The 23,257-nt window shown below is 39.4% G+C and overlaps 1 protein-coding gene across 1 annotated transcript; it reads left to right on the top strand.

Moving 5' to 3' along the window:
- Positions 1-1,421: 1,421 nt before the first annotated feature.
- KLHL41 (kelch like family member 41) lies at positions 1,422-22,492 on the top strand. The gene is made up of 6 exons (XM_059704188.1): positions 1,422-2,621; positions 5,983-6,140; positions 6,252-6,359; positions 13,667-13,852; positions 15,069-15,215; positions 20,748-22,492. The coding sequence occupies exons 1-6, from the start codon at positions 1,515-1,517 to the stop codon at positions 20,857-20,859; spliced, it is 1,818 nt and encodes a 605-aa protein (XP_059560171.1). The 5' UTR covers positions 1,422-1,514; the 3' UTR covers positions 20,860-22,492.
- The last annotated feature ends 765 nt before the right edge of the window (positions 22,493-23,257 follow it).

Raw genomic sequence — 23,257 nt, 5'->3', positions numbered from 1 at the left:
GGAAATACAAATTGGTAGTTCCAGAATAGTCATGGGGATGTCAAGTACAGCATAGGGAATATAGTCAATAATATTATAACAACTATAGTGTCAGGCAGGTACTAGATTTATCGGAGTGATCACTTTGTAAGTTATATAAATGTCTAATCACAGGGTTGTACACCTGATATTAATATAATATTCTACATCAACTGTAATTGAAAAATAAAATATTATTTAAAGAAAAAGATACTAACCATTGATATTACAGTATTTCTACAGCCCCACTGAGTTCAGAAAATGTGACAATATAATTTTGTAATAAAATATTTCATAAGTATACGATGCTATCTGTATATAAAAAAATCAATTTTCTTTCAAATCATGCTTTCTGAATTCCATAATTAATATGGTGTTCTATTATAATAAACTTAAATTATGGTTCCACTTATACATTCTTTTTTTTCTTTTTCATGTATTAGACCTGTTTTCCAAATTTATACAGGTGATGTAGCATTTCATCCTGATTTTGCTATGTTCTGTTGATAACATTGTTCTCATGGGGTTACATCTGTTCTTAACTTTTTCTTTAATGAAAAATCATCTTAAACACTTTACATCATAGGATATCTTTAGTGATCAAATTGTTTGTGTATGGGTTTATTTCTCTAGTATTGACTTTAAACTATTTCTTTTTCTTTTTGGTCTTGATGACAGCTTTTATTTTACTTATTTTATTGCTATTGTTTGCCACACCAAATACTATGTAGAGTGAGGCAGAGTGTGAATAAAATAATTTTATAATGTAATTCAATACCAATTATACTTTTTCCATTTAACAAAGATAATTTAGAATGTCTTAGAAAATTAGCAGTTTCTCTATACTTATTATTTCAGTTATGATGAGGGTATTATTTTTAATGTTTTTGTAAAACCACTATAATTATAGAACATAAGTAGAAGTCTTTTGGTGTCCTGTTTCTAAAAGAAAAGTATATACCTCACTGTTGTAAGTTGAAAATAAAGCTTTGTAACAGTTTTTGGAAAGGGGATCTTGCTTGAGTATTCAAATGAACTCACCCCATATTCTTGACCTTTGCATGATTAATCAGATAGCCAAGTAGCTTGCCACCAGGCCATTTTTAGTGGACTGACTCATTTTTATGATTCAGTTTTCTGTTAATTCAATAAACATTTTCTTGTAATAGCCTTTATTAGCTGACCTCCTAATGCTTTATGTATTTTAAAGCTTTCCACTTCATTTAAATCTCTTGTTTCTGAGCTATTTCCTTCGTGATAAAAAGTTTCAGTTGTTCCTTTCCATCTATAACAGCTGCAAGAACCACTCTTCTTTCCAAACCAGCTCTCCTGAATTCCCGTCGTTGGAGTTGGTATCTATATTTAGCCGGTGGGATTAAATTGCAAAGGCTTCAGGCTGGGCAAAGCACACTGCTCTGCCTCTGCACAGCTAGACCTGTGTGCTGCGCGGAGCTACGGCCTTCAGTGTCCCCTTCCTCACCCAGGTGACTCCCAAAATGGAATCGCAGCGGGAACTCGCCGAGGAACTGCGGCTTTACCAATCCACCCTTCTTCAGGATGGTCTAAGAGATCTCCTGGATGAGAAGAAATTCATCGACTGCACCCTAAAAGCTGGCGACAAAAGTATTCCGTGCCACAGATTGATTTTGTCAGCGTGTAGTCCTTACTTCCGTGAGTATTTTTTATCTGACATTGATGAGGCGAAAAAAAAGGAGGTAGTACTAGATAATGTGGATTCTGCCATGCTGGATTTAATCATCAAGTACCTCTACTCCGCCAGTATTGATCTCAACGATGGAAACGTGCAAGATATTTTTGCACTGGCCAGCCGCTTTCAGATCCCCTCCGTGTTCACTGTCTGTGTCTCTTATCTTCAGAAAAGACTGGCTCCTGGTAACTGTCTAGCCATCCTAAGATTAGGACTTCTCCTTGACTGCCCCAGACTTGCCATCTCGGCCCGGGAATTTGTGTCTGATCGCTTTGTACAGATTTGTAAGGAAGAGGACTTCATGCAACTGTCGCCACAGGAATTGATCTCAGTCGTTTCAAATGACAGCCTAAATGTAGAAAAGGAAGAAACAGTATTTGAGGCGGTGATGAAATGGGTGCGAACAGACAAAGAAAGAGTTAAAAGCCTTAGCGAAGTGTTTGATTGTATCCGTTTTCGCCTGATGACAGAAAAATATTTTAAAGATCATGTTGAGAAAGATGATATCATTAAAAGCAACCCAGAACTCCAGAAAAAAATCAAAGTTCTCAAAGACGCTTTCGCAGGCAAACTTCCAGAACCCAGCAAGAATGCAGACAAGGCTGGGGCTGGTGAGGTGAATGGAGATGTTGGTGATGAAGATTTACTTCCTGGTTACCTGAATGACATTCCCAGGCATGGAATGTTTGTCAAAGACCTCATCCTCTTGATTAATGACACAGCTGCAGTGGCTTATGATCCCACGGAAAATGAATGCTACCTTACTGCATTGGCTGAACAGATTCCCAGAAATCATTCCAGCGTCGTTACCCAACAAAATCAGGTATATGTGGTAGGAGGACTATATGTGGATGAAGAAAATAAAGATCAACCTCTACAGTCATACTTCTTCCAGGTAAGAAAGGCAATTTTTATACAAGTGGAAATATAAAGGCAAGGTGGTTACTCACCATCCACTTAGCTGATTTGCAAATTATTCAGGCTGCTTGCATTTTATTCTACTTGATGTCCTATTCCAGTCCAAAAAAGCTATAATTAAACAGATCTTCTAATTTCTTCCAAGTTTCCTGAAACTAATTTGTCACCTCTTATTTATGGTTGCTGCCTATAATATAATTTTGTTGAAAGTGATAAGAACTTGTGTGTGTATATTTCGCACTTTGCATTACCTTCTAGGAAAAACTGTCTGCACAAGTGTCACAAATTGGAATTGATTCACAATATTAGGAATTTACAATGACTTTTTATATGTGATAAATGATCACATTTATTTGGATCACAGTTATACTTAGACATTATTACAACTTAATCTGTTTTGTAAAACCACAGAAGTTTCTTAGAAAACAAATCCTAAACTAATAGACTCTTTGTAGTTTGTCTGAAGGGAGTTTGTTTCATATTATCAACACCTTGTACTTGATCAGTTTATGAAGGAATCAGTGGCTTCATCTTTATCTTCACTAATGCCAATGCCAGTATTTTGCAGCTTACGGCTAGCTCAAAGAGTTTGTTTAGTCATGGCCTGGGATTTCTGGGCACTTGAGTTGGGAAGGCTAGAGCTAAGTAAGTGTAGAATGTCATACCACAGTAACTACGTACTCTCAAAGTGTGTGAATACTGTGCATTCACAAATATGGCATTTAAACCAGCTTTTTCTAATCTTGAAAAATGTAATAATACATGTTAACCATGCTTCTTAATTTTCAAAGATCTACTGAAGAATGTTAACTAGAAATAAAAAAATAAAATACAAGCTGTAATCATAAGTATTTGAATGTGGGACAGAAAATTTCCTAAGCCCTCATTTTAATTTCAAAAAGGGCAAATTCAATTTAAAAGAATAATTATATATCTAGGAAGTAAAAATTACATCAAAATACAGATAGATACCTAGAAATAATAGATCCATGGAATATTTACAGCCTTATCTGTATTTTCTTCCATCCTGTTACTACCCTTACTTTTATTGACTTAGCCTCTCATTTCTGGTTCAAGAAAACTGCTTGATGTTTTTATAACCATAAAAAGTTATACAAAGTTGAAAGGGTCAGCTCCCTGTCATTGCCCATGCCTTGCTCCTTTTAAAAGGCACACAGAGTCGAACAAAATGCCAGGATAAAAACACCTGATTGTCCTGCCCAGACCTGTGGACAGAAACTCTGGAGGGTGAGCCCCCTTGGTGATTCTGATGCATGAAACCACTGCTCTAGGGGACATTCAAATGAACTTAAATGAAATTCTGTCATATTGATTTTTCTTACTATGAAGTTTTTAGTTAGCAGAAGTCTTAGCATTGTAAAATAAATAAATAAATCTCTACCCAAATAACAATTATTTTATAGGAGATTCTCTTCTACTGGATTCCTTAATATAACTATGAATTATTCATACTATCATAGGCTCATTATTAAGTTTCTTTTAATGCATTAAAGTAGAAAAAATCCAATCATAAAAGAGGGTAATGACTCAAAAGAAAATTTAGGTATGAGAATTTCAGGTGTTGCATTTTTGCTTGTTCACATCTATTTAAAAAGTACTAAGTTAGGAGTAATATGGCCTTTGATTGTATACTGTAAATAGATTATGAGAATTTTTTTACATAGGTAAGAGAGGGTTGTTTTTTTTCCATAGAGTTAATAGATTCGTCAAATCTTTGAACAGCACCACATCTTAAAATAATCTAGGTCCAAACCCTAATTTTAAGGATGAGGAAACTAGAGCCATAGTGGTTCAATAGCTTGACAACTCATGTATCAGAAAGTCTGGCAGGCAGTCTACTGTTCCTTCTGCTGCAGGAAATACCCATTAGGAGTGGTAGGGGATGTAGACAGTACTGCAAAGTGTGGGCAATAAACCCACCCGCATGGGGTCAAGAGGGTTTCTGTTCCCATTTTAAGACAAAAACTATGGATTTATGTAGCTTGCATTCGGATATCCCTTACAAGCTCTGTGAGCTTGGGCAAACTGTTCAACCCTTCTGTGCCTCAGTTTCCTCATCTGTGAAATGGAGACAATCGAAGTGCCTATCCTGGAGAACTAAATGAGATTACCCGAGTAAAGCATTTAGTACAAACCCTGTCACAGAGTCAAAACTCCATAAATGTTCATTATTCTTTCTACTATACTGCACACCACTTTCTTGATCAAAGGATTTCTTTTTTTCAAAAATGAAAACATTAGTGATCACAATGTAGATATCGAAATTAGTAAATGCAAAGCTAATGCACATATGGGGATTAAACCACTCGTCTCGTCTAGTCTTAATTAGTACTTCGCTTTAACCAAGGTTCCTAGACCAGATACTGATGGGCTTCCACAGGGACTCCTCCCTATACCACAGCCATTAGGGCCTACATCTGTTCTTGGTATCCAGTTATTCTGGGCCCTATTTCTTTTTCTTCTGCTGCACAGAAGTAGCACTAGAGAGCTCAACAAGCCTATGATGACACTACCTTCTGAGAGCAGTTTTCTTGTGCCTTGGTGTCCTAAATGCAAATTGGAAAATCTTAAAATTACCAATAGTAAGTTGTAGTAGTAACAGTAAGATGAAACTGATGCCAGACATACCAAAATCACCTCCCCCAGGGCACGGACACTTAGAAGGCGATCTTAGGCTTGCAGAAGTGGCAATAGCAAAAATAAGCAGTTACTTCCTAATATAAATTTTTTAAAAAGAGAAAGGTATTTCAGTTGATGCTCAACAAAAGGCTAGGAGGTTATAAGCTAGAACACCTGCCTATCTCATAAAGCAATAAAGCAAACCTGAAAAGTTTTGGAAGGAAGAAAATACTGCCTAACGTTCCAGTTGTCTGTGGACTGAGCGACAGGTCCAGCTGTCCCGGATGCCGGCTTGGGGAGCATGTTAAATATAGCATGCGGGGATCACTCACGTACTGTGACCCTCCCTGCAGTGAAAACCTTTCTTTCGCCAGTGTCCTAAAAGTATTATGATTCCCTGTTCAAACCTGAATGAGCGATGAAAATTTGACAACTAACTTCACAGTTCTAACCAACCTCCTGTGACTCATTTCATTCTCTTTCCTTTCTTAAAGTCCTACACATTTTGTTACTTTCAGCTATTTTGTTAAACCAAGTAGATTTTCTCACTTTTCTAAGTAAAATATAATACTTTTGATTTATAGTGTATTTTACTTGCAAGATCTTTGACTACCTCAGAAAGTATAGATAGTTTCTGGTACATCTGTAACCTTTTGCTAACAAGCTCCACATTTCCTCTTTTTTTTTTTTTCTTTCAGCTTGATACCGTTGCATCTGAGTGGGTTGGCCTTCCACCTTTGCCTTCAGCGAGGTGTCTTTTCGGTCTGGGAGAGGCAGATGACAAAATCTATGTAGTTGCAGGCAAAGACCTTCAAACGGAGGCTTCTCTGGATACAGTATTATGCTATGATCCTGTGTAAGTTTGCATGACATTCCCATTTCCTAAGCATTCAGGTATATGAGTGTCTAGAACATTCATATTTTTACTGAAAGCTTATAAATAAATTCTTTCATCTTCTGATTTTAGGGCTGCAAAATGGAATGAAATAAAAAAACTTCCTATCAAAGTCTATGGCCATAATGTGGTTTCACATAAGGGGATGATATACTGTCTAGGAGGAAAGACAGATGACAAGTGAGTACCCTGAACCCGCCTGGTGTTTTACATCCAAGTGGTTTTTTATTACAAGGGTTCCTTCCTCTTTTCAGTTAAGTCTCCACAGTGAAATAGGACTTGGTTCTCACCCTTAAGTCTTTGGGGGGAAATTTTTTAAATTTTAAAAAGTTATTGGAGTATATTATAAACTAAAGGCTCAGTGCACAAAATTTGTGCACTTGCGGGGGGGGGGGGTCAGCCTGGATTGCGAGAAGGCACAGGTCTAGATGCAGGAGGTTGGCCAGCTGGGGAGGGATCGCAGGAGGGCTCCAGGGTGTGTCTGGCCCGTCTCGCTCAGTCCCAATCAGCCAGACCCCAGCAGCAAGCTAACCTACCGGTCAGAGTATCTTCCCCCTGGTGGTCAGTCAGTGCACGTATAGTGAGCGGTTGAGCGGCTTTAGCATATCATTAGCATATTACACTTTGATTGGTTGAATGGCCAACCGGACGACTGGACACTTAGCATATTAGGCTTTTATTATATAGGGTGATTTCATAATACCTCCAACATAAGCAGTCTTACAGTAGAAAAGGAGTACTTAGGAGCATCCTATCTAATAAAAGACAAAAAGGGTAATTGAACATACCTTCGCTACACTTCCCATTGGCTGGCTAATCAGGGCAATATGCAAATTAACTGCCAACCAAGATGGCGGGTGGCAGCCACGCAGCTGAAGCAAGCAGGAGGCTTGCTTGCTTCAGTGTTGGAGGAAGCCAAGGTTCCCCGCCTGCCGCGGCCTGGCTCTGAGCTCTGAAAGCAACTAAGTTTCAATTATAGAAGCTAAACAAACCCCAGATACCTGCTTTCAGCAGGCTGTGGCTTCAGAGCTGGAGCGAGAAGCTCTCAGCTCCAGTGACAGCAACAAAGTTTCAATTATAGAAGGTAAATAAATCCCAGAATAAAAAGAAAAAAGAAAAAAAGGAGAGGATGGGAGCTTCAGTCGCTGGCCAGCCTGAAAACGGCCCTCAGCCCCTCACCCAGGCTGGCCAGGCACCCCAGTGAGGATCCCCACCCTATAGGGGGTGTGGCCAGCCTGAAAACAGCCATCAGCCCCTCATCCAGGCTGGCCAGGCACCCCAGTGGGGACCCCCACCCTGAAGGGGGTGTGACCAGCTGCAAACAGCCATCAGCCCCTCACCCAGGCTGGCCAGGCACCCAAGCGGGACCCCCACCCTGATCCGGGACACCCTTCAGGACAAACCAGCCGGCCCTCACCCATGCACCAGGCCTCTATCCTATATAGTTAAATGGTAATATGCAAACTGACCCTAACAGCAGAAAGACTGGGAATGACTGGGCACTGTGACACACACTGACCACCAGGGGCAGACGTTCAATGCAGGAGCTGCCCTCTGGTGGTCAGGGTGCTCCCACATGGGGAAGCTCTGCTCAGCCACAAGCCAGGCTGATGGCTGCCAGTACAGCGGTAGTGGTGGGAGCCTCTCCTGCCTCCTCAGCAGCGCTAAGGAAGTCCGACTACAGCTTAGGTCTGCTCCCCGCTGGCAAGTGGACATTCCCCAAGGGCTGCCAGGCTGCCAGAGGAATGTCTGATTGCCATCTTAGGCCCAAAAAATCCCCCGTGGAGCAGGCTTAAGCCAGCAGGTGGTCATCCCCCAAGGGGTCCCAGACTGTGAGAGGGGAGAGGCTGGGCTGAGGAACCCCACCCCCTGAGTGCACAAATTTTTGTGCACCGGGCCTCTAGTAATCAAATATTTTATTTAGCTATTTTATAATTATATTTTACTGCATTAAAACCGATGGGCTTTTTTAATTCATTTGGCTAGAAGGAGATAAAAAATGAAGTATATCTCTTTAATTTAGAATTTAAAATATAATTACTAACAATAGTGCATAAAAATATCATGGATTTGTACTTCACATTCATAAAAGAGGATTTAGATAGGTGAGCTTAAAACTGAAAAGCATGGTGACTGAAAATAGGGCAGTTATTTCTTCAGCAATATTTCACTTTACTCCTGGACAAAGGGAGTATTCACAATATTTAACCCTGGTATGCCCACTGGTGCCCATTCGTAAGTTTGCATGACATTTCTAGGCACTTCTCAAGGGATAGGAAATAAGGAAAAATATCATGTAACTCAAAGGGAGACCTGAATTCAGATATCCTAGAAGTCAGTCAGCTAAGACAGTAGCCTGTCTGGTAAATTGGTAATTTTCTGTTTAAAATAGTGAGAAATATTCCCTGCCCCTGAAAACTCTAATTTGAATTGAGAATTATTATTAAAAAAAAAAAAAAAGAATTATAAGTGCAACGCCACACACAGAAGGGTCCAGGTTTGATACCCAGTCAGGGATACATGCCTGGGTTGTTGATTCCCTCCCTGCCCCCAGATTTGGGAGTCTGTGGGGAGGCAACCAGTCCATGTGTCTCTCACATGGATATCTCTGTCTCTCTCTTTCTCTTTCTCTCTACCCCTTTCCCCCATTCCACTCCCTCCCTTCCACACTCTCTGAAAAAGCAATGGAAAAAATATCCTCTGGTGAGGATTTTTTTTTTTTAAGAATTATAAGGGCAAACAGGAAAGGAGAGTGAAATATGGAAATGTGCTAGAAGTAAAGAATTCTATGTTCTGGAGTTAATGGTTAATATTCAATTAGAATGACAAACATGGCACCTAAAATGTGATTCAAAAAGCCAATGAGTTTTTATACAATCATTTTATAGTCAAAGGAAACATTCTGAAATTTTGAAGTCCTCCTCAATCCCAGCTATTACCGTCAAATGAATATTTAAAGGAAAGCCAGGAGAAACCAAGATGGTGGCATAGGTAAACACCGGAGAATGCTGCCTCACACAACCACTTCAAAAATACAACTAAAAGACGGAACGGACATCATCTAGAACCACAGGAAGGCTGGATGAGTGGAAATTCTACAACTAGAAGGAAAGAGAAAAGCATACCGAGACTCAGAGGAGGCACAGTACTGAAATAAAATGCTAAGGTACAGCGGCGTACGGAGAGCGAGCTGGCGGCTGAGGGCGCAGTTGTCGTTTTCAATCGGAAGGGAGTCTCAAGCTCTGAGCTCCAGTTCCGGGCAAGTCTCTGGGGACCCAGACTCATACAGGAGAAACTGGACTATCTGGCATTGGTCGGAACTCAAGGGCAGCTTTCTCTCGGGGGTGCTTGCAGCAATTGCAGGACACTGAGAAGCAGGGCCTCTGAGGGCAGGAATGAGAGCAGCCATAACTGCTCGCTCCGCCCTGTTGATTCCCTGGGACTCCGCCCTGCCCAAGCCACAGAGGCCCTTTGCAATCTGATAATTACCTAACAAACTGCAGCTGGCCCAAGGCCCCAGGGCAACTTGCATTGCGTCACAGCTGGCTCCTGCTGGATAGCCTCAGGCAGAGGCTAGATTAGCACCTCCTTAGAGATCCAGGAGCCAGTGTGCCCAGTGGTCAGAGTGGGATCATCCAGATTGCAGCTCCTCGGATTCATAAAGGACACACTCAGGGGGCAGACTCAGTGAGCACCAAAGTCCCATTGAAGCAAGTCTTGCCCTGGAGGGGTATCTCCAGCACAGAAGTTCTCCCACTGCAGACACAGCTGATTCTCACAGCCAATTGGCCTGGATGTCAATCCCTCCCAGTGTTACCTACAACAATCAAGGCTTAACTACAACAAGACTGTGCACAAAGCCCACAAGGGGGTGCACCAAGAGTGTCTACCTCAGGCAATTGGGGAGGCTGAGCCACTGGGCCCTGTAGGACACCTAGTACAGAAAGCCACTCTATCAACACAGCAAAGCATAAAAAAATGCAGAGACAAAGAAACAGGACACAGATGACAGAAATGGAGGAAAGCAAACTACTGGATATAGAGTTCAAAACCACACTTTTAAGGTTTTTCAAGAATTTTCTAGAAACCGCCAATAAACTTAATGAGACCCTCAAGAAATCTAATGAGACCCTCGAGGTTGTCATAAAGGACCAACTAGAAATTAAGCATACACTGACTGAAATAAAGAATATTATACAGACTCCCAACAGCAGACTAGAGGATCGCAAGAATCAAGTCAAAGATTTGAAATACGAAGAAACAAAAAACACCCAACCAGAAAAGCAAAATGAAAAAAGAATCCAAAAATGCGAGGATAGTGTAAGGAGCCTCTGGGACAGCTTCAAGCGTACCAACATCAGAATTATAGGGGTGCCAGAAGATGAGAGAGAGCAAGATATTGAAAACCTATTTGAAGAAATAATGACAGAAAACTTCCCCTACCTGCTGAAAGAAAGACTTACAAGTCCAGGAAGCGCAGAGAACCCCAAACAAAAGGAATCCAAAGAGGACCACACCAAGACACATCATAATTAAAATGCCAAGAGCAAAAGACAAAGAATCTTAAAAGCAGCAAGAGAAAGACAGTCAGTTACCTACAAGGGAGTACCCATACGACTGTCAGCTGATTTCTCAACAGAAACTTTGCAGGCCAGAAGGGAGTGGCAAGAAATATTCAAAATGATGAATACCAAGAACCTACAACCAAGATTACTCTACCCAGCAAAGCTATCATTCAGAATTGAAGGTCAGATAAAGAGCTTCACAGATAAGGAAAAGCTAAAGGAGTTCATCACCACCAAACCAGTATTATATGAAATGCTGAAAGGTATTCTTTTTTGGGGGAAAGGTATTCTTTAAGAAGAGGAAGAAGAATAAAAAGGTAAAGATAAAAATTATGAACAACAAATATCTATCAACAAGTGAATCTAAAAATCAAGTGAATAAAAAATCTGATGAACAGAATAAACTGGTGAATATAATAGAATCGGGGCATAGAAAGGAGTGGACTGACTATTCTTGGGGGGGAAAGGGGTGTGGGGGATGCAGGAAGAGACTTAACAAAAATCGTGCACCTATGGATGAGGACAGTGGGGTGGGGGGCGGTGAGGGTGGAGGGGGGGGGGAAGGGGGGAGGGGAGCTATGGCGGGGGAAAAAAGGAACAACTGTAATAATCTGAACAATAAAGATTTAATTTTTAAAAAATTAAAAATAATAATAAAGGAAAGCCATATTATAAACCCACCCAGTGTAAAATCTTATTTTGGATGACCAAAATTTCTGTTCAAGATTAACTGCCAAACCCACTGTATCTGAAATGAAAGTTCTATAGCTCAAAAAAAAAAAATCTTACTTGGGGCATTTTTTCCTAAGTAAATGAAATGGAAAATCTATTAAGCACTTCTGATTTGGGAAACATAATGACCCTGCCAAGTGGCTTAAATTGTTTCCTTCAAGTATTAGTAACTAGGAAATTGATATGTCAGTAAGAAGCATACAAGTCTTGTCAGTAAGAATATAGTAACCTTGAGAATATGATTAACCAAGGGGTGGCTTGGCAAATGCCAGTCAAGAACTTTGAAATGAGTCATTATTTAAAAATAAGCACTGAATTGCACTAGTTATCACCACTAAATGTGAAGAACATGACTTTGTATCATGTTCTAGTCAAGAAATCTTAAATGTTTTTTCTTTTATTGATTCCAGAGAGAGGAAGGGAGAGGGAGAGATAGAAACATCAATGAGAAATATCAGTTGGCTTCCTCCTGCACGCCACCTACTGGGGATTGAGCCTGCAACCTAGCACATGCCCTGACCAGGAATTTCACCTGTAACCTCCTGGTGCATGGGTCAGCGCTCAACCAGAGTTACACTGGAGGGGCAAGAAATTCTAAAGTAATATTCATAGTCAAATATTAGAAGAAATACTCCTACTTCAGGTATCTGGTCTGTTCTAAGACTGAAGAAAAAAATTGTCCTCACAAAAAGTTGGAATTTTGTTTGTTTGCTTTTTGGCTACAAAAATATATTCAGTTAATCAATTATTATTAGGAATTCTAAACTTTCATCAGTGAATTGTGGATAACTTTAACGAAACATAAGGAACATACTAAGAAGAAGAATTCAGATGAGTCCAAGTTTTTCTGGTAGCATTTAGCATATAAAACTGTTCTCATTACTCATCAACTCAGATGATTAGTTGTCTAATCTATAGTCCCAGGGTTCTTAAAATACATTGGTTTATTAATGATGAACTGAAATTAAATGAGCCATCATATTACATAGTTAAATTTTAAAATAGGTACAGTCTCACCTAATTACTTTTTTTTAGTTTTATATTCATTTTTTTATTTTTTTTTTATTGCTTAAAGTATTACAAAGAGTATTACATATGTCTCCTCTTTTTTTTTTTCCCTTGACCTTCCCCCGGCCTCTCCTATGCCCCAGTGTCTTGTGTTCATTGGTTATGCTTATATGCATGCATACAAGTCCTTCGGTTGATCTCTTACCCTCGCCTTCTCACCTAATTACTTTTTTTTTTTAATATATTTTATTGATTTTTTACAGAGAGGAAGGGAGAGAGATAGAGAGCTAGAAACATCGATGAGAGAGAAACATTGATCAGCTGCCTCCTGCACATCCCTCACTGGGGAAGTGCCCGCAACCCAGGTACATGCCCCTGACCGGAATTGAACCTGGGACCTTTCAGTCTGCAGGCTGACGCTCTATCCACTGAGCCAAACCGGTTTCGGCTGATTACTTTTTAAGTTAACTGATTCATTCTTAGGATATTCAGATAATGAAATAAACATTTTGTTACTAACACACAATGAAGGTCTTATGGTTTATATTTTGCTCTATTCATTTCTTCTGTTGAATTCAGTAGCAGGATTAAAATATACTCTATGTGGGTATCCTGCCCTGGCTGGTTTTCTCAGTGGTTAGAGCATCAGCTTGCACACTGAAGGGTCACAGGCTTGACTTCTGGTAAAGGGCATGTACCTGGGTTGCGGGTTCGCTTCCCACCTCCTACCCCCGATTGGGGCACATGTAGAAGACAACCAGTTGATGTGTCTCTCACACATCAATGTTTCTTTCTCTCTCTTTCTATCTTTACCTCTATCTCCCTCCCTTCCACTCTCTCTGAAAAGCAATGGAAAAAAATATCCTCAAGTGAGGATTAACAACAACAGAGTAAAGGTGTTCTACCTTCCAGTACTATCATTAAATTATAAAATAGTTTTGGTCCTCACATTTGAAACTGTCCTTTGCTTGGTGGCATATGTTCAGATTAAGTATACTTTGGGGTTGATCAGTGCCACCCCAATAAATTCAATAAAAAGAAAAAGAATACTTTGGGGGTTTTCTGATCCTCTGCTGTACTACATATTTCATATGAGAAGCAAAGCTAGATGACTAGTGAAGTTGCTTCTTTCAAAAAAGAAAGGTTCTATAAGGATCATTTTGTTGTCTCTTATGTTTACAGAAAGTGTACAAACAGAGTATTTATCTACAACCCAAAAAAAGGAGACTGGAAAGATATGCCTCCAATGAAAACCCCACGTTCGATGTTCGGAGTGGCTATCCATAAAGGCAAAATTGTGGTTGCAGGAGGTGTCACTGAAGAGGGTCTTTCAGCATCTGTTGAAGCTTTTGACCTCACAACCAATAAGTGAGTTACTGCATATGAATCACTATACATTTTAAGTGTTAACTTTGGATAAATGTCAAGCTTTCTAGAACATGAGAGAGGAGGACAGGAAAGTAAGGCTTAAAGAGAAAATATCTTCATCTGGGTTTCTTTTCCTGTTACTGAGTGTAAAAATGCCTAACATTTTGCTGCATTACATGTGTTTGTAATTTGGAACGCATGACCCTCAAGGTAATGTTGAAGTACTTAATTCGTACTTGTTATTAACTTCGTGAATTTAGTCATGCAAAGGTAACACTTCTGAGTAATTATCTACACGTAGGTGGATATACATGTCTCTATAAAGTTATTTGATTTGAAACAGGTAGTTTCATTAAGGATGAAAAAACCTCCACCTTAGCTTGTGATATTTGTAAAGCGTGAGTGCTTCAGAAGTTTAATTCTTTTATGCTCTTTATGATATTCTTAAATTTTTAACTTTTAAGCTTTGGGGGGGGGAATGGGAGGCAAGACGAAGAAGAAGCTTTTATTGGCTTAAAGTTAATGTGAAAACATTAGACAAATACTTACATAAAATTAGTATTTTTAAAATTTTTGAGCTCACACATCTGGATGAATATATAGTTTTATACTCTCAGTTTAGCAATGAAGAAAAAATTAGAGTAAACTATTATTACATTTTTAAGAAACCATGTATGCCTGATTACAATAGACTTTAGTATCTGAAAATTACAAGGAACTTCTATGGCTAGGACTTAAATAATCATTGAAAATCATGTTTTTGAAGACTATATAATATGGGTAAACTCATGATATAAAAAGTTAAAGAAGCTGCACACAAAATTGTAATTATTTTCTTAGTTTCATTCATATGTATGAATGGATGTTTATATTTAAGTGTATCCTTTTATAAAAATGACAAAATTACACCAAAATGTTGCTTATGATTAAGTCTGGGAGGTATGATCATAGGGGATATTTATTTTCTTCTATACCTTTCTGTATTTTCCAGATTGTCTACAGTATACATGTTATTGTCATATTGAGAACTTTATATCTAATCTGGTTATTTATTTCAAAGAAAGGAATAATATTTAGATATTTCCTAGTAGCAAATTTCATCTTCTAATTTTGGGTGCCCATGCTACTTGAATTTCTTTATAATTACCTATAATTGGTCAGTAAATACAGTTGGCATTTCTTTAGTTTTAAATTGATTATTTTCAATAATTCCTAGATGGGAAGCAATGACCGAATTTCCCCAGGAAAGAAGTTCCATCAGTTTAGTCAGTCTGGCTGGATCCCTGTATGCCATCAGTGGTTTTGCCATGATTCAGCTGGAATCCAAAGAGTTTGCACCCACTGAAGTCAATGATATATGGAAGTAAGTTCTCTCCACTCCGATTTTCCGAACCAAATATCAAATTCAGATAAGTGATAACTGATAAAATGAACAATTTTTAAGTAAATAGTAAGCCAGACTTTCCCAACATGTAAACTACTTATTGGTGGTAGACTCGGAATCTAATTGAACTTTTGCACATGCTACTTCTTCTAACCAGAACTTATCTGGGCTTGTTCTTAACCAATTAAATGAGAATTTAAAACAGAGTTCTGAAGAAATATTTAACCTCTTGAGTTTTCCACCAATTCATGAATTCTATTTTAAATCTAATTTCTATGGTTTTACATATTTCCTGAGGATTTAGTTACAAAAGCTTTTTTATAAAAAATTTTATATTTTTAAATTAATTTCAGAGAGGAAGGGAGAATGAGAGAGAGATAGAAACATCAGTGATGAGAAACATCCCTGATAGGCTGCCTCTTGCACACCTCCTGCTGGGGATCGTATGTACCCTTGACCAGAATCGATCCAGGACCCTTCATTCTGTAGGCTGATGCTCTATCTACTGAGCCAAACCAGCTAGGGCTAGAAAAGCTTTTTTAAAAAGTAAAAAGTAGCCATCCATTTTACCTCCCAGATAAGTGTTGTGTCATGAAGAGTCACATAAGTCAGAGGCAGGGTGTACAGTGTATAGATGTCTGGTCACCATCAGAAAACCACATGCCTGCTGCCTTCAGCCCAGGCATTGTGCTTGGGATCTAAGTTTACAGGAAATAGATCTCAGTTGCCCGAGGTGAGCATACGTGAGTTCAGGCTGAACATCCAGAAACTGCCGAACTCATGCTTTTCCCCTCAGCTTAAAGACTAGCCCAGCCGTGGGCAAACTACGGCCCACGGGCCGGATCCGGCCAGCTTGAAATGAATAAAACTATTGGAAAAAAAGAGCGTACCCTTTTATGTAATGATGTTTACTTTGAATTTATATTAGTTCACACAAACACTCCATCCATGCTTTTGTTCCGGCCCCCCGGTCCAGTTTAAGAGCCCATTGTGGCCCTCGAGTCAGAAAGTTTGCCCACCCCTGGACTAGCCCCTACCCCCAAATCTGGATGGCCTTGCCTGGCCTGTCACCAGATTATCCACAGCCTTGGTACTCAAAGAGTTGGCAGCTCCTGGGAGCTTAGAAATGGAGAACCCCAGGCCCCACCCTAGACTACATCAGAATCTGCACTTGAACAAGATTCCCAGGTGACTTATTTGCATGTTTAAGTTTAGATACAGCTTGGGAAGAGTGATCACTGAAGGCATACCCCTGAGCCTGAAAGTGAAAAGTGATTATTTGTTCCATACCTAGACCAGCACATGCCTTATTCCCAGCCAGTGAACTGCTGCCGTCAGCCCAGGCACTGTGCTTGGGGATCTAAAAGGCCAGTAGCTTAACTGAGCAATTATTTTGTACATCCATCATTTCCTTATGTTGCTGTAATAGTAACCAGCTGTGTAGAGAGCAAGAAAAAAGTGGCTATAAGAGGAAGTTAACTATTACCCTTCTCTTCCCCAAGGAAAGGAAGAGGAAGAGAAAGAAACTGGAGATTCCCAGGCAAGAGGCTAGACTTAGCAAGAGGATGAAATGGGGAAAGTCTGGAAGCAATAAAAAAAAAAAAAAAAAGAGGATGAACTAATGAATGGTTGGAAGGGTTAGGGGTTTTAGAAAATGGGTAGGAACCAACAATAAGTAGGTAGTTTCTCAACCCTGGCTCTACATTATAAATCACCTGGGATGCTTTTAAAATATACCGGTTCCTGGGCCTTAACACAGAACAATTAAATCCGAGTTTCTGGAGATAGGGCCTCGGCTTCACTGTTTCCTAAAACCTTCCCAGATGGTTCTAATGCGCAGCTGCTGGTGTTAAGGAAGGGTGCTGTCACAAGATGAACTCCACATGAGCTACTCTGGTTCCCAAGAGCAGTCAAAAGCCAAGTTGCTTCAGCAAGAGGAAGTTGTAGGCAGCAAAGGAAAGTACATCTCCTGCTAAAGGTATTGCTGAGAGGAACCTGAGAGAGGGATCATCTCTGATTATGGTTTATTTTACAGTTAGGGCAGCAGTTCCCAAACTTGCTTGCTCACTGGAATCACCTAGGGAGCTTCAAAAAATACTGGCACTCTGTCACACCTCTATTGATTGTGACTTAATTAGTCTCAGGTATGGTTGGGGTTTTGTAACTTTCAAAAGCTCCCTGGATGCTTCTAATGTGCTGACAAGTCTGGGAGCCACTGGATTAGGAAAAGGCAAGAGGGGGCATTCACCATTGTCTGCTCGACTGTAAAATTTTAGTTGTAGGTACTGGTATTTTCCATTTGGGTAATAAAATCTAGAACAGGGATTCTCAAACCTTGCTGTGTATTAGAATCACTTGGGGAACTTTTAAAAACTCATGCCCAGGCCAATTAATTCAATCTCGAGGGTGGAACCCAGGCATCAATTGTTTTAATGTCTCCAAATGGTTCCAATGTGCAGTCAAATTTGAGAACCAATAATCCGCAGTGGTTCCCAAAGCAGCAACAGCAGCACCTGGTGTTGGCCCAATATGCCAGTTCACAGGCCTCACCTCAGACCTACTGAGTCTGGAGGTGGGGGTCCAGCAATCAGTGTGACTTGGTGGAAAGCCACTGATCTTTGGAAAAGTGGCTGCCCATTTGCCCTCAACTTCATAGTGAGGTTCTATTCACACATGCAGAGATGTAAAAAAGAGATGACAATGATCAGTATAACTGCCAGGAAGCAAACCTTTTCAGCCTCATTTAACTTCTACTTCCTCGTGCTCAAGTGTCATTTTTTCATTAGGTCATTTAAAAACCATCCTTTCTTGCCCGGCAGGCCGGCATGGCTCAGTGGCCAGGAGGTCATAGTTCGATTCCCAGTTAGGGCACATGCCCAGGTTGTGCTCAACCTCCAGTGGGGGTGTGCAGGAGGCAGCCAATCAATGATTCTTTCTCATTATTTTTTTTTAAATATATTTTATTGATTTTTTACAGAGAGGAAGGGAGAGAGATAGAGAGTTAGAAACATCGATCAGCCGCCTCCTGCACATCTCCTACTGGGGATGTGCCCGCAACCCAGGCACATGCCCTTGACCGGAATCGAACCTGGGACCCTTCAGTCCACAGGCCGACACTCTATCCACTGAGCCAAACCGGTTTCAGCTCTTTCTCATTATTGCTGTTTCTATCTCTCTCTCTCTCTCCCCCTTCCTCTCTGAAAGCAATAAAAATAAATTTTTTTAAAAAAAACATTCTCTTAATTTGCTGCCCCAAATTTTGTTTAGATAATTAAGGTTCTTCCCTTTATTAGTAGTAAAATATTTTTTGCCTACTTTTCTCTACATAAAAATCACTTGGTGTATAATACAACTGTTGAGAATTAAATTTGGACTATTGAAGAAATTAAGTCACATAGTGCATATCTTACATAGGTACCAGCTAATTATTAATCCTCACGCAAGGATATTTTTTCCACTAATTTTTTTTAGAGATAGTGGAAGGAGAGAGGAAAGTGGGGGGGGGGGGGGAGCTGATTGGTTGACACATCGATTGCCTGCCTCCCACACGAGGGGACCAGGCTGGGATCAAACCTGCAACCCAGGTACCTGCTCTTGACTGAGAATGGAACCCTACACCCTTTGGTGCTTGGACTGACACTCTCACCACTAACACACCAGCCAGAGCTCGGGTATTCCTTTATGCCAAGTAATGATTGCTTCTGGAAGGAAAACAATGAGTAAGATATAAGGGTGTCCCAAAATTCACGCAAGAAGTAATTTTGATAGAAAACACAGGTTTATAATTAAAAATTGTAAATTTTTTATTGATTCATAAAGTATACAGTATAGGGTTATGTATGGAATAGCATATTGGGTAAATGGCCTCCATGGCTTTGCTGGCACATACGCACTCTTTTGTTGGAATTTTCCATGACCATTTTGCATAAATGTGGCTGAATTTCGATGAGGCTCATTTTCATCTTGATGGCTTGGTTAATTGACAAAATTGTCGCATGTGGGGCTCAGAAAATCCACGAGTGATTGTTGAGAAACAAATGCATCCCCAACGTGTCACTGTTTGGTGCGGATTTTGGGCTGGAGGCATCATCGGACCATTCTTCTTCGAAAATGCGGCTGCTGCCCTAACCAGTTTGGCTCAGTGGATAGAGCATCAGCCTGTGGACCGAAGGGTCCCGGGTTTGATTCCGGTCAAGGGCATGTACCTTGGTTGCGGGCACATCCCCAGTAGGGAGTGTGCAGGAGGCAGCTGATCGATGTTTCTCTCTCATCGATGTTTCTACCTCTCTATCCCTCTCCCTTCCTCTCTGTAAAAAATTAATAAAATATATTTTTAAAAAAATGCGGCTGCTCAGGCACTAACAAAAGAATGCATATGTGCCAGCAAAGCCGTGGAGGCCATTTACCCAATATGCTATTCCATACATAACCCTATACTGTATACTTTATGAATCAATAAAAAATTTACAATTTTTAATTATAAACCTGTGTTTTCTATCAAAATTACTTCTTGCGTGAATTTTAGGTCACCCTTTATTATTTCTCCTCAAATGCCCTTGAGCTTGTTGAGAACATAAATATAGGAGGGGGAATAAAACAGAATAATTGCTATAAAGATACTATTTTTTAAAATAAATTTTATTGATTTTTTACAGAGAGGAAGGGAGAGGGATAGAGAGTTAGAAACAATGAGAGAGAAACATTGATCAGCTGCCTCCTGCACACTCCCCACTGGGGATGTGCCCGCAACCAAGGTACATGCCCTTGAGCAGAATCGAACCTGGGACCCTTCAGTCCGCAGGCCGACGCTCTATCCACTGAGCCAAACCGGTCAGGCAAGATACTATTTAAAGGACAATGTGAAAAATGAAGAAAAGAAGGCAAGAAATACTTCAGAGAGAAGGCAGCATTTAGGAGTTTCTCATACAAAGAGAGAAAAGCATTCCAGGCACCAGGCAGAGGAATTCGAGTTGTCTGTAACTTGATAACCCTGAATATTCACAGGGAACAACCAGATCTTAACATCAAGTGCAGTCAGAGTAGTACTCACACAGGGGCAGGAAAACAGATTTTTATGGTGTAACCACTAGTGTCAGGGTCTGTGCTGAGCACTAGTGTATGAGAACAAATGACATTCATAACCTGCTCATCCAGTTCTTACATTAAGGTAGAGTCTGTTGGCCTTGATTCATAAAAAACCAGCCATATCTATCTATCAGTCCAAAGTGAATGATTCATTGCCTGTGTATTACTCCTCATCTCTGGATAGTCTGATTCCCAGGTAAGACTTAACTGCTTAAGCATCCAAATTAAATACTGGCAGTTCAGACATAGCTCATTCAAAGGATGAATATTTGGGAGAAATTCAAGTATTATTCTACACTGGTCAAGGGCAACCTCCTCTGGCTAAGAGCCAGTGGGGTTTCCTCAAAGATTCACATTTGTGTATTTAACACATAAAGAACTATCTACTTAAAAATTGCTTATTGATTACTCTTTTTTCTCTACCAGGTATGAAGATGATAAAAAGGAATGGGCTGGGATGTTGAAGGAAATACGTTATGCTTCAGGAGCTAGTTGCCTCGCAACACGTTTAAATCTCTTCAAAGTGTCTAAACTGTAAACAAGGAGGTGAAAAAATGTAATAGATTGGGAGGTGGTTTGTTTGGATAACAGGGCTTTAATTTATTCTGTTGTTTTTCTTTAAGCCTATACAGAGATCCATGTAGAAATTATCCACTAAGTTACTGTGCAAGAGGTTAGCAGTGGGTATCAAAACCTCAAAGTCTGAATCTTCAATGTAATGATCATATCTTAAAACCATTTTCTAATGAAAAATTCAATATTAACTTGAACAGATTATTTCTTTTGAGATCTCTCACTCAATCAATGACTATAAAGCAGGTTCCTAAATTTGAGTTGCTAATCGCTTCATTTGCATTTTTAGGGTAACTTTACATGTTTCCCATTACAAATGAAACTGGAGAATGAGATATGTACATCTACATTTTTAAATGTTTAAAAACATCAAAAACATTCCCTCCTAGTGCTTCAAGATACGACAAGAATCCTGTGCATTATATTAAAGATTACATACCAAGAGACTTCCGAAATGCTATTTAAAGAGTATAATAAATGGGTCTCACTTGAAGGGGAAAAGTCTCTAAGTAGTCAAATTCAAGTGATCTTTTTCTCCATTCTTTTGTGACACTGGTATACTGTTTGTGACTTAAATAAAAAAAAAAAAATTTTTTTTTCAATTTAAAACCAGCCAATCACAGTTTTTAAGCCATTAACAAAAGTATCTGTGGTGAGAGGGAGGGGAAGTGTCCTTAAACTGCTGAGGCAGAAGTTGGGGCCAGTGGGTGGTATGGAGGAGGGTGTGTATTCATTGGTTTATCTATGCTTTCCAGGAAAGAGCTATTGCAAATTTCTGAAGGGAAGATGACTGTATTATTCTATTTTTCTGAGATATAAGACCCTATATTCAAGCTGTTTGTTCTTAGTGTAGTAGTATACAGGGTGGAGCAACAGGTTTACAGTTGTTCATATGAAAAATAATTCAATAATTAATAAATAATGCAAGAATAAACTCTGTGTTTCACATACTCACAACTGTAAACTGACTTGTGCCCCACCCTGTATGTAGTAAGTTGACTGTCCAGAACCATCACATTCAATGCTCTCCAATCATCAACTAATTATTGCTATGGGCCTCACGTGCTTTCATAGACATGTTTAACATCTGTCCCGACATGTTATTTTCTGAGAAACCTGATTTAGGACTGATTTGGAGTATCCTCTGATTAGGAAGAATGCTGAACTCTGTAGACATGAGATTAAGTTGTAAAAATAAATGCTTTGAGATAAGGAAAATGTTCAGGAATTAGATAGTGGTGATGATGGTTGCACAATCATGTGAATGTACAAAAAACTACTGAACTGTACACTTATAAGAGTGGATTTTATGATATGTGAATTATATCTTAATGAAAAAAAAATGCTTTGTTTAGACAGTTATTTAGACAGAAAAATCACCAAACAAAAATATAAATAGCCCTAACCGGTTTGGCTCAGTGGATAGAGCGTCAGCCTGTGGACTAAAGGGTCCTAGGTTCGATTCTGGTCAAGTTAATACCTTGGTTGTGGGCACATCCCCAGTTGGGAGTGTGCAGGAGGCAGCTGATCAATATTTCCAACTCTCTATCCCTCTCCCTTCCTCTCTGTAAAAAATCAATAAAATATATTAAAATATATGTATATATAAATACAAATATATTTATATATTCTTTGAATCAGGTAACTTAGAGAAAGGAAAGGAAGAGATGTGGTATATGAGAAGTCAGATTTTGTGTGACAATAAGTGAAAGGTATATCCGGGTCATTTAATCAGGGGTTTTTGTTTGTTTGTTTGTTTTGTTTTGTTTTTAATATATACTGTCTGGGTTTTCATTTATACCTGGTTTATAACCCTTGTCAGTTTAATTTCTAACTCTCACTAGTCTAATCATTTTATTCTAAAAGTTACACAGTAAAATATTTTAACCTGTTCAAGGGGTTTAGTCCTGGCAATCATTTGCTTTAGAAATAGGACACATTCATAAAATGGATAATAAACACTCAGCATTAAGTGTATCAGCTAATACAAATGAATATCATGAGGAAATTCAGAATTAAGAAACTAAATAAGGAGAAACATCTTTCATTTGCTTACTGTTCTGATTCTGTTTTGCACAAGAGGTTCTGTGAAGTTCACATTTTGTAATATTAAGAACTGGAGCTCGTCATGCAAAATAATTGGATATTTTAAATCTAAACTAAATATCAGTGGAGCAAATTACATGCAGGGCACATATTTTAAGATTCAAGGCACTCTAGCCACCAACTTTATTTTGAGACAGAATGAATTTAGAGGGTCATGGAGTCAGAAGATAACAAATTTCAGATGGTCAATTACCCACATCCCTCCCACCACCACCAGGTGGCCTAAGGGTCCTTACAATATGGTTTTCCACTGAGCA

Source organism: Myotis daubentonii, chromosome 7, assembly GCF_963259705.1.
Source record: "Myotis daubentonii chromosome 7, mMyoDau2.1, whole genome shotgun sequence".
NCBI lineage: Eukaryota > Metazoa > Chordata > Mammalia > Chiroptera > Vespertilionidae > Myotis > Myotis daubentonii.
This window is presented reverse-complemented; position numbering and strand designations above follow the sequence as displayed.

Bases quoted from the DNA above. Each gene is read 5' to 3' on its own strand.
- KLHL41 (XM_059704188.1), top strand. From the start codon at position 1,515: ATGGAATCGCAGCGGGAACTCGCCGAGGAACTGCGGCTTTACCAATCC. The intron at 6,141-6,251 runs GTAAGTTTGCAT...TTCTGATTTTAG, and splicing joins GTATTATGCTATGATCCTGT to GGCTGCAAAATGGAATGAAA. The intron at 15,216-20,747 runs GTAAGTTCTCTC...TTTCTCTACCAG, and splicing joins GAAGTCAATGATATATGGAA to GTATGAAGATGATAAAAAGG.